The sequence below is a fragment of the Ipomoea nil genome, unplaced genomic scaffold, assembly GCF_001879475.1.
Source record: "Ipomoea nil cultivar Tokyo-kokei standard unplaced genomic scaffold, Asagao_1.1 scaffold1617, whole genome shotgun sequence".
NCBI classification, from domain to species: Eukaryota; Viridiplantae; Streptophyta; class Magnoliopsida; order Solanales; family Convolvulaceae; genus Ipomoea; species Ipomoea nil.
This window is the reverse complement of record NW_017618045.1, coordinates 1678880-1690831: the sequence shown is the minus strand read 5'-3', so window position 1 is coordinate 1690831 and position 11952 is coordinate 1678880. Positions and strand designations below refer to the sequence as shown.

The 11952-nt window shown below is 34.9% G+C and overlaps 1 protein-coding gene across 2 annotated transcripts; it reads left to right on the top strand.

The window, feature by feature from the left end:
* Window positions 1-4868: 4868 nt before the first annotated feature.
* On the top strand, window positions 4869-9371 carry LOC109191174 (pentatricopeptide repeat-containing protein At1g74750-like). Of its 2 annotated transcripts, XM_019341758.1 has the most exons (3): window positions 4869-5106; window positions 6001-6101; window positions 6709-9371. In XM_019341758.1, the coding sequence occupies exon 3, from the start codon at window positions 6724-6726 to the stop codon at window positions 9274-9276; it is 2553 nt and encodes an 850-aa protein (XP_019197303.1). In that variant the 5' UTR covers window positions 4869-5106; window positions 6001-6101; window positions 6709-6723; the 3' UTR covers window positions 9277-9371. The 2 variants fall into 2 exon arrangements, with proteins under 2 accessions (XP_019197303.1, XP_019197302.1); XM_019341757.1 differs by lacking the exon at window positions 6001-6101 and having other exon boundaries at window positions 4872-5106.
* Window positions 9372-11952: the final 2581 nt, after the last annotated feature.

Sequence of the window (11952 nt, the reverse complement as noted above, 5' to 3'; positions counted from 1 at the left end):
AGAAGCGCCTAGATTGATTAACATATAAAGAGAGCAATTAAAGGCATAATAGCTCAACTCGCTAATATATTCCTTTTATACACCATTGAAGTATTAACCCTGTAGGTTACAAATGGTGTTTGTATAAAGGAAAAACAAGAATGATAAGGTGGTGAGATATAAAGCGAGTCTGTAGCCTACGGGTTCACGCAGAAACCCATAATCAAGTATACTCTCCCATGATGAATATTATTAAAAGTTCCGCTACATGATTGGTAGAATAATAAATTTAGATATACAGCTTATTAAAGTCATGACCTAGAAACTATGGGTCATTAGACACTAATGTTTATCTGAAAATCCTTGATGGATTTATAATTCTCAAAAATGAAAGAAAGTAAATATCACAATATATTTGTTGTTGAAGTACAAATGCTTTACTTTACTTGAAATAGTGAAGCAATTGATTGAGTAATTTCCTCTTAAAATAAGGAAATTATAGAAATGAATATGTACCATTGGTACTTATTAAGGGGCTTATTTATAAAATAAAGGAGATGGAAAATCAAGTATTATATCGACCTGTAGATCGAGTATTTCCTTAAAAGGAATTTCACATACTATTTATTCTATGTCCAAATAATCTCCCGCAGTAGATAAGGACCATTTTAACCTAAAAGGATGATGCAGGACCAAAAGTCCGATACTTCAAAACGTCATTTTGAATACCCTTTTCTTTGAGACCGAAAATTTCCAAATTCACATTTTCTTTTTGTAATTTGTAAAGAGTGATTTGGTGATTCTCCAAGAAAGAAAAGGAAATGAAGTTAATTAATATCCTTAAAGGTATAAAATACATCTTTCGATAAGTCATTTGAATATTGGCATTATGTTAAACGCCATGACTTGGATTGATATATTATAAATCAATTTAAGCTTTAAGCATCTTAAAGTCTAAAGGATAAAAAACCTTGATCCACATGAACTCCAGAAGAGTGATAATATATTTATCCAGAAGATTTGCTCTAATGACAAGTTAGCAAATGTATACCTAGAAAATATCTATGAGAAATCCCTGATGAATTTATAATTTCCGAATGAGGATTTTTTTAGTATTATTAAGTGCCATTATTTACTCTTTAAAGAGTTGCGAATGGAGTTATTATCCTCATGTAGAAGGAATAATATGTACCATTATGTGCTCAATAAAGAGTTGATAATTGACTTATTTATTAGCTCAGTCAATATTGATGGTGTAAACATCAATGAAATATATAAAGAGCTTGATGATGTCAGTTCATGTTTAAAGACTGAGATCGTTTTTTTTTTAAATAAAAAGCTTGTGAAAGCTATAAGTATTATCTCGACTTGAAGATCGAGTTTTTCCTTGAAGAATTTTTATACACTAGTCAGCCTACATCTAAAAAAAAAATGCATTTCACATGTCTATATGCATAGGTGTCATGTTTTTATCAAACTAAAGGTTGCCTAATAATCTCTTGAAGCAGATAAGGAACCATTTGGACTCGAAGTCCCTTACTTCATTATCGTTGGAGCACCATTTTAGAACCAGAAGTTCCATAATCGCAACATGCATGACATTTGCGATGAAGTTGCTAGCAAAATCTAGTGCTCCTCCTACAATGAAGTACTTGAATAATGATTAACATATCCTCCGGTATCTTTAATATACAAAGACATGATATTTATGTAAGAAACTGTGATACGGTTTGAATAGGCTACTTGGGTACTGGCTATTTTGTTTGATCCCCGTAATGCCAAGTCCAAACTGGTTATACAGTGAATTTCCCTAAATGATCAAAATGAGGACAATAACACTTGTGTTGCACAAATGTTATATGAGCTCTAGAAGAGCCATAAGATTATTGTACACTACTCTAGAGACAATCCAGAAGATTTGTCCAATCCATCTCTTCAAATTTTGAAATATATGTAGAACTTGAAGATTGTTATCTTCAGGGGGAGACGGGAAGTATATTTACTTGAATCAATCCGGAAGATTGAACGTAAAATCCTGAAGATTAAGTCATAAAAGACTAACAATTGCGCACTATTTGCAACGCATAAATACATAAATATCATGTACTCTTTTCCTCACTAGTTTTCTCCCATTGGGTTTTCTAGTGTGGTTTTTAACGAGGCATGAGTATGATATAGTAATGACAATGAGGAAAAGTTGCAAAATAATTGCTTAAATAGACAAACCCCAAAATCCTGAAGATTATGCGGTTTGCGCCCTGAAGGCTTATGGTTGTACTCTTTTTCCCTTAACTAAGTTTTTCCCACAGGGTTTTCTTAAGTTAAGGTTTTTAATGAGGCGGCCAAATACAATATATGTTTTTACATATATCATGTACTCTTTTCTTCAACTAGGTTTTTCCCACGTGGTTTTCCTAGTGAAGTTTTTAATGAGGCATGAATATATTTTCTATTGTACTCTTTTCTTGTCTAAGTTTTTCCCACCGGGTTTTCCTAACAAGTTTTTAGCGAGGCAAGGTCGTGGCCAAATAATGTCCAAGGGGGAGTGTTATAAATATATATACTTAGTGGACATTATTATGTAACGGACATATTTATGTCCTCATTATGTTTACCGTTACGATTATCTTATATATATTCCCATGTACAATGTAAGTGAGATTGATGAATGAAATCATTCCCCTTTTCACTTTTGTCTATCTCTTTCTTCCTGCAAAGTTCAAGTTCATCTGTTAGAGCTAATGGCCAACGGGCACAAACAAACAACATTACAACACATACTTCTAACGATAAATTATTCTAGAATTAATTGAAATTTAATATATAATATTCTCAAAAAAATTAATTTGGTGAACCAGAACATCTTCAAACAATAATTGGATTTTAGAAGTTTAAAATTTGACTTTGAATTGAGTCAAATGCTTATATGTATTTCGAGTAGAATAATAAGAAAAAAAATATATAATTACACATAACAATTCAATCTGCATAAACCGGATAGTAACATGCTAAAATTGTTATTGTAACTTTTTTTTTTCAAGTTCGTGAATTAATTTAAAACTTTTTCGAGTTTAATTACTTAATTGATTGATATTTCCCAAATAATTTGATGATGTTATAAATAATTTATTAACTTTGGCTATTATTTGTATTGATTGATGATTATGTAACAGTTAGGAGATTTATGACTACATTATGCCTTCTGTTACATTTGTATATTATATATGTTGTAGTTGTATGTAATAAGGATGATCCAGATGAATGAATAAGATGATCCTCTTGTCTTGTCTCTTACTTTCTCTTTTGCAATTCCTTTGATCAATCATTATTCCCAAACACCTTTGATCAATCATGTTTGAGCTAATAGGTTACAACATATGATCTATTTATACTTTTTTTTTCTATGAAATTTTATACCTAATAAATAACTACATTGAATAATTTGATGGCCTATTTATATATTTTTTGAATTTTTTTCTATACAATTTTATACCTATTAATTAGTATTTTCTAAATAATTTGATGGCGTATTTATATTTTTTTTTAATGAAATTTTATACCTAATAAATAACTACATTGAATAAACGATATTTGAAAAAGTAAAAAATTCTAAATTCTGTAAAATACGAGGAAAATGGAAATAAAAGGAAAAAATAAGATGTAAAGCAGCGTGCCAGGCACGATTCAACCTCCCTTCTGCCAGGTCTGATACTCCCAGGCACGAACACGTGGCAATTGGAGCACCAGAACATACAAATTACAAAATAATAGGATTTTGTAACTATTATCAAGTATTAACTATTAAATTAAAATATAATTGCGGTTCTACCGTGTATTCATTTTTTTTTTAATATAAATTATAATATACCGTTTAAAGGGAAAATAACTTCCTTTTTTTGTTTTTTGTTTTTTTTTTTTGTTTGCTGTTTTAACATATTTTTATATTTCCATTGTTGTCTTGTATACTTAGAAGTGATAATTCGGGGACATGATACATTAACATAATAATTAGACACCAAGATAACATATTAGCATTTAGTCTTAACGTATACTAGGTAATTAACGGGTTGGCATATTAGGCAAATTAAAACTTTGTGGACCGTTACGTAATTAACGAGTTGGCATATAAGGCAAATCACAGCTGTGTGGACCACGTTTCAAAATAACGTCGTTTTGATGTTAAGAAAAAAATTTCTTACTCCGCGCGCATCGGCGCATGTTAATATAATGAGCATTCTGGGATAAAATAATAATTTTATGAGTTATAATAATGTACTTTATGTGTTTAGAATAATGAAATTTATGAGGTAATATAATGTATTTTATTAATTATAATAATGTACTTTATGTGTTAGAATAATTTTTTTTTTTTTTGAAAATATGTGTTAGAATAATTTACTTTTATGTATTTTTTTATCGTGGTCTACGGTCCACGCAATCATGATTGGGCATATTAAGGGTTGTGGTTCAGCCTTTTGAAAGATTGATTGGGCATATTAAGAACCTATTATTTTTTTTTTGAAGATTATTAAAATTTGTTTTAAGAGTCAATCCACTTAACCTATTAATATTAGCATTATTAGATTTAATTATATAATTTTTTTTTAAATAAAAATTTTATTCTCTAAAAAAATTATATTGACATGTTTAATGGGTTTAAACTTTAAAGGTAAAAAAACTTCTTATTTATTTCAAAAAAAAAAAAAACTTCTTATTTATTTGCTTATTACTCCGTATAAGATATTTTTTTATAATTTGAAACATTATATTTTTCTCATTTTTATTTACCTAATTTTGAATATATTTCTAAGAAGGAAAAAATAATAATAATATAATAACACAAGAAAAAGAAATATGGAAACTACTGTCACAAGTGACGATTCTCACAATCACACACATACCCCCAAAGTGCTTGGAGACTTGTTTAGGTTGACGGCAGAGAGAGAGAGAGAGAGAGAGAGAGTGTGAGAGTCGAGCCGCCCTTTATAACCCTTCTTGTGTTTCCATTCTTCAACTTCTCTCTTTCTTTCTCTATGAGACTCTTCTTCATTCTTTGCTTACTTTCTTGCATATGATTCTTTTCATTTTGACTTTCAGTGTTTATGGCAGCTGTATGAGCTTACTATGGTGAGTTTTCTGCTTCTGAATTCTGGGTAGCGCTTAGTTCCTTGTACTTTGTAGTAATTAATGAATTTCGGCTGTTTCTGAATGTTCTGTAATGTGGGTATTTGTTATTTGTTAATCTTTCTTAAAATTTTGTTTTTATTCTTGTTATTGGGCAATTTATAGTCTGGGGTTGTTTTTCCTTTTTATTTGATTCGATAAAGTTGGCATATTCTGTAATTTCTGCAATCGGATTGTTTGAAGATTGAATTTTTACCCAATTATTGATGTGAAGAAAGGGTAATAGGTGCGATTGTATGGGATTATGAGATTTCCTGTTTGTAATGTTCATTTTTTCATGCGAATAAGTTGATGAAAAGCTATTATTTCATCTTCTGCTTTGGAATTGAAATGCCTGGTTTAAATTTGAATCCTTAATAGGAGATGAATGTCTTGACAAACTGCTAATCATTGCTGCTCAGCCCCTCCCCCACCACAAAAGGAAAAGAAGGTGAAATTTTTCTCGTGTGATTCTCAAGAGCTCCAATATATTTGGAACATAGTAAAGAAAAAAATGGATGTGTTGGTTTAGCAGGACTGCTGATTTGAAATAAATGATGACCCCAAAAAGAAGAAAGAAAAAAACATAATGTGGTCTTATTGTCTTGTTGTTCCCAAAAGGTTGAATTCCCAACCCCACACCCCGGCCCAACAGAGCATCTGAGAGGGCGTAAGTCATGGTAACTCAGCTGAACACAGAGTCTAGACCTTTGCTTACTGTGCACAAGGAGCCCCTCACTTTGAGAGGTTGCTCCCACACTACCATTGGTGAGACTCGATCTCGGATTATTGTTCCCAAATTTCACTCCTATGACCAACTGAGCTGCCCATACGGGCATCTTATTGTCTTTATGTTAGGAAGGGTGGAGGATTGGTGGGGTTGAGAAGAAACCTTATGAAGCCATGAAGGTAGCCTGGATTTGGAAGTTAGTCTGCTGTGAGAGTATCCACAGATTTCACTAAGCGAGCATATAGTATTCGATAAATGTTATATAAACTAGAAATAAACACAAATAAGAGCTAATGTGCTGGTTGCGGAATAGGAGTGAAATATTAAAAATTTCTTCTGTTGGTTTATATAATATCCTCATCACATATGAGCATGTGTTGGAAACTCCTTTTCTTTTCTTCATTGATGTTGGCAGAATGATTAAAGGCTCTGAAATCAAAAGTTTTGATCTTTGGAAATTTTTTATGCTACAGTCTTGATATGATGTAGATGGCAAATGGCGTTGATTTCCTGTTCTTGTCATTAAACTATTTATACTGGTAATCATTTTCACAAACTATTTCCTCTTTCGTGGGAAATTATTTTCATTACCAGAGTATTGATGCCTAAATTTGATTGATGCAAGTTTTCTTCTAAAAGCAACCCAATTATCTCCAATGTCCAATGTATTGATTTATGCATTTGTAGTTATATACCTTTATCTCCTCTTTTCTTCTCTTCCTTGAATATGAAGTTGGCTAAAGCCTTGATGTGATTGCTTCTTTGAGTTCCAAACCATTTTCTTGTGGAATTCTTGTTTTGCTTTAATCTAACAGATACACCTTCCTGGCGTTTAGATTTAATTGCAGACCATGTTACGGGCAAAGCAACTCGGTACCCTCTCCCAAACTGCTAGGTCGATCATCTTTGGTGGGTCCCGATGTAATGCAGCAGACAGTTCATGTACTTGTCCCGAGGACGAGACCTTCGTTTCCAAAAGGCCACAGACAGGGAACGATGTTCGAAATCTGCAAAGATCTTCCACCTTAGTCTCGAGAGATGCTGTAAAAGCTGTGACTTCCCATAAAAATGAGAGCCCGGATGACAAAGTTTCTCAGCCACAAGCTATACCCACCTCTGATCCCTCAGGGAGAGCGGACCATGTTAGTTATGGAAGCTTGGAGGCATTGGACGTTGTGCATTCATCGCCCCCACTTTCTGATCAATTCGTTAGGGTAGGTATGGCAGCTGTCAACTTTTTATCCGACTTGGTAAATTATAAAATCCCGGTTTCAGATGGCAGCAGAGTATTGAACTCGTCCCGTAACTGTATGGTTGAGTGTGCAAAACCGGTTTCTACTGTCAAACCCGTGCCCACAAAAAATTTCAGAAAAGACAAGGGAAAAACTTCAGCTTCAGCTGATGTGCCAGCAACATCAAGGCCCGTAAATGCTTCCCGAGGTGTCAAGAGCAGAGGTGAGAAACATAGTTCTGTCAAAGGTGCTAATCCCGTTTCAAATAATGGCCCGAGAAATTTCGTTGATACCCATGATTCAGTGAAAGGCGTTGGTCATGTTTCCTCTAATTCTTATGATAGCAAGAGGACAGTGCCTCAAGAATCGAGACCCTATTCGAACCGTCTCAAGAATGACAGGCTAGGAGGTTTCAACAAGCCTCTAAGAGAGACTAGAGCTCATACGGGAGTTATTCCAATAGCCAGGCAATTTCCCGGTTCTGTCTATCCCGTAGAAACGGTTTCTCACATTCTGCAACGTATGAATTGGGGCCCCGAGACAGAAGAGGTTCTTGGGAAACTCAACTGCTCGTTGGACGTCTATCAAGCAAACCAAATTCTCAAGCAGCTTCAAGATCATAGAGTGGCCCTCAGCTTTTTCGACTGGTTGAAACAGAAGCCCGGGTTCAAGCACGACGGGCATACCTATACCACCATGGTTGGTATCCTTGGACGTGCTAGGCAGTTTGGGGCTATAAACAAATTGCTCGAGCAGATGGTCAATGATGGGTGCCAACCAAACGTTGTGACATATAACCGCATTATTCATGGCTATGGGCGAGCGAACTACTTGAATGAAGCATTAGATGTCTTTAACCAAATGCAGAAAGCGGGGTGCGAGCCCGACCGTGTCACCTATTGTACACTCATTGACATCCACGCAAAGGCGGGATATCTCGATGTTGCCATGGATTTGTATAAGAGGATGCAAGTTGCGGGTCTTTCTCCTGACACGTTCACTTACGGGGTCATCATTAACTGCCTTGGAAAAGCGGGTCACTTGCCCGATGCTCATAAGCTCTTCTGTGAAATGGTTAACCATGGGTGTATGCCAAATTTGGTGACGTATAATGTTATGATAGCCTTGCATGCTAAGGCGAGGAACTATACGACTGCACTAAAGCTTTACCGGGACATGCAAAATGCTGGGTTTGAACCCGACAATGTGACTTACAGCACTATAATGGAGGTTCTTGGCCATTTTGGCCATCTAGAAGAAGTGGAGGCGGTGTTTTCGGAGATGAAGAGAAAAAACTGGGTTCCTGATGAGTATATTTATGGCATCCTGGTGGACCTATGGGGAAAGTCGGGGAATCTCGAGAAGGCACTGGAATGGTATCACGCTATGCTCGATGCGGGGTTATGCCCGAATGTGCCTACTTGCAACTCTCTGCTTAGCGCTTTCCTTCGGGTACACCGATTATCAGACGCGTATTACCTTCTCCAGAGCATGCTCCATTTGGGTTTATCTCCATCTTTACAAACATATACCTTGCTTCTCAGCTGCTGCACAGAAGCTCAAACATCATCTGACCTGAAATTTTGTCGTGAGCTTATGGAAATCACGGGCCACCCAGCTCACGCGTTCTTGAAGACGATGCCATCAGCGGGGCCTGACGGGCAGAATGTGAGGGATCACGTTAGCTGCTTCTTGGACTTAATGCGCAGCGAGGACAGGGAGAGCAAGCGGGGGCTTATTGATGCGGTTGTCGATTTCCTCCACAAGTCGGGGCTCAAGGAGGAAGCCGCATCCGTCTGGGAGGCGGCTGCAGAGAGGAACATCTACCCGGAGGCTGTACGAGAGAAAGGCTCCCGCTACTGGCTGATAAACCTTCACGTGATGTCTGATGGGACCGCTGTCACGGCTCTGTCGAGGACGCTAGCCTCGTTCCGCAAGCACATGCTTTCGTCTGGAGTTTGCCCCAACCGGATCGATATCGTGACTGGGTGGGGCCGGAGGAGTCGGGTGACAGGCACGTCTCTTGTGAGGCAAACCATACAGGAGGTGCTCAGCATGCTCAACTCCCCCTTTCTTCCTGTTAATGGTAACTCTGGGTGTTTTGTAGGGCGTGGAGAATCTCTCAGTAAATGGTTGGTCCAACCTTACGTTGAACGGATGCATTTGCTGTAGTTATCATGTAAAGATTCTTGTATTCGGATTTCCTAAGGAATCAGTGTGCTAACTTGTATGAGCGTTCAGTGTAATATTACTTGGTTTTCTTTCTTTTCTGAGTTGCCAAATGATGGATCTTAGCGCTGCATTATGCTTAATTAATAATCATAGAGTTTTTTGTCTATTTAGTTGCCATATCCTATTTAAAATTAATTGGTAAAAATAATTGGTGATAAGTAAATGGACATTAACTATTTAACCACACCATTCCATAGACCATAGTAAGTTACAGTGTCACGTTTCGAATCGAGCAAGGGCTGAACTCGGAACTCGGTCAACCCAGTCGATGTCCGACACCACAAGTGTTCAGTGTAATATTACTTGGTTTTCTTTCTTATCAGTGTTGCCAGTTTCTGCTACATCCCTCAAAATTTGTTGAGAATTCCGAAGACAAAAGTCCCGCACAAATGATATGTTCACTTTGAACATAATCTCCACATTGCCGCTGCCGTTGTTCGAGCATTGGTCTCTTCTTTTAAATACTCTCTACTGGATCAGTGAGTTAAGTCCGGACACTCTAAACCTTTCTTGTGTGAATGGTAAGAGATGAAATTAGTGCTTTGTTTCCTGTGCGGGAGGGAATTAGGCCTTTAATTTCTGTGTGTGAGAAACAATTGGTGTAATAATTCAGTAGTCACAGTAACAATTCATACAGGGAAAAGTTAAAAATAAATTACTATTAGAAATGATTTAATACTTAACAGAACAAATTTTGGTAGCTTTAAAATTGGAAATGAGTGATGAAAAGGACTACTAGAATTAACTATAATTTCCTCAAAAAAAAAAGAAAAAAAAAAGAAAGTGATAGTCAATGATTTAAAATTTTTATTAGTGTACAATAAAGGAAATTAATGTACAATTACTACATTTGCTTGGTAATATAATATTTTCATGTTTGGCTCAGGTTATATAAGATAACCAAGGTTATATTTGCTGGGTAATATAAGATTCTCATGTTTGGTTCATATTATGTAACATTTTCAGAGAATGTTAGCTAACTTCCGCATTAAGTTTTTAGCTATTGGAAGGGAATGTGAGATACCCTTCAATTTCTTAGGTAGTCTCACGTTCTTTTGTCTTATTACTAATGTTGAGCTTTGGACGTTTTAATCAATTTATCTCATTATTGTTGTCTTATTTACATATCTTAGTTTTAAACCAAACACAGTAATCTAACATTTCCAGCAAAGTGATAGGTTCGAGCCTCAATTGTAATTAAAAAAAAAAAAAAAAACATTCCCTAAGGTAATATAACATTTCGTGAACCAACGCCCAGAAAATTAATTAATATGTTTAGTATTATTTTTTTGAAAACATAATAATTAAATTTTCTAGAATGTTATTTAAGCCCGTGCGGGTTGGATATTGCATACTTGCATGTATATAATCTTGTTTTTTAAAATAATATTCATTAAGAGCATTAGGAGGCTTACCGTTGTTTCTGGCCATGTTTTTATTTTTATATTTAAAAATTCTTCAAATGCAGAATGAACAAAATTCTAAGATGGCATTTTCATAACTACGACTCTTTAATTTTGTTATACCACAATTAGTTCATTGCAATTATTTTAGAACTTTATTTTTTTAGTTTTTATTTTTTTTATTGCAAATAAATTTTAGTCATTACAAACTTTCTATAACTTAATGGAATTTAGCATGAAAAATTAAACAAATTTTGTTTGTTTGTTTGTTTTGTTTTTTTTTTTTTTTTTTTGGAAAAACAAAGTTCTAATTTCTTTTATGATAACATGTATAATATATAATTTTATAAATCCTATAGCAAACAGACTAATTTGCCCACAGGTTTTCTTTTTTCATTTTCCACTTTCTTCTCCTTCACATTCTAGAAATTTCAGTCCCACACACAACACTAAATTCAGACATCCCATACCACATCTCCTGTTTTCTTCCTTTCAATTCTGTTGCAACGTTGTCACCTCTCTGTGTACCTAACTAAGATCGCGAAGATCCTTCGTCATAAGCAATTTTTTAGAAAATCAGTTTGTACAGCGAAATGGAGGGGTGGCCGAACAGATCTTCCACCGTCAAGTCAGCTTCAAGATCCATGCTCAAATATAGAGATAAGTTGTTGCCTTCAGCTAGCTTCAAGATAATTATTAAATTTCCTAGATTTAATAAGATTTAGGGTTGTAGAAGATAGTTGGTACTTAGATTCTAGATATAGGGTTTTTAAAATTGTTTTATAAATACTTGATACTACTGTTATAGACTTATTGTATTGCATGCTGATTTGTAGCTCAAAAGAATCCTAATTCAGTTTGAATATTTTTTTCGCACATGCAAATGGGTACTGTAATTTCAATCGATATATTCTTCTATTTATGTAATAGAGTTTCTGATGTAGTCTTTCTGGTGTATTTTTGCGCGAGGATTTTTGAAAACTATGTGATAGAATACCCCGTGGTGAGCACAAATAATGACTGCATATGGCGATAACAAAAAGGCTAAAAAAAAAAAAGAAAAAAGAAAAAGAAAGCAGTAGTTAGTTTGCATGCTTAGATGTAGAGTTTATAATGTTCGTTCCAAATTCCAGAACTGAAAACCTTCTTTAAATTTCACTAAATTTCTCTAAATTTCAAATCTGTTCTGTCGTCCAGCTCTAATGACCTAGAA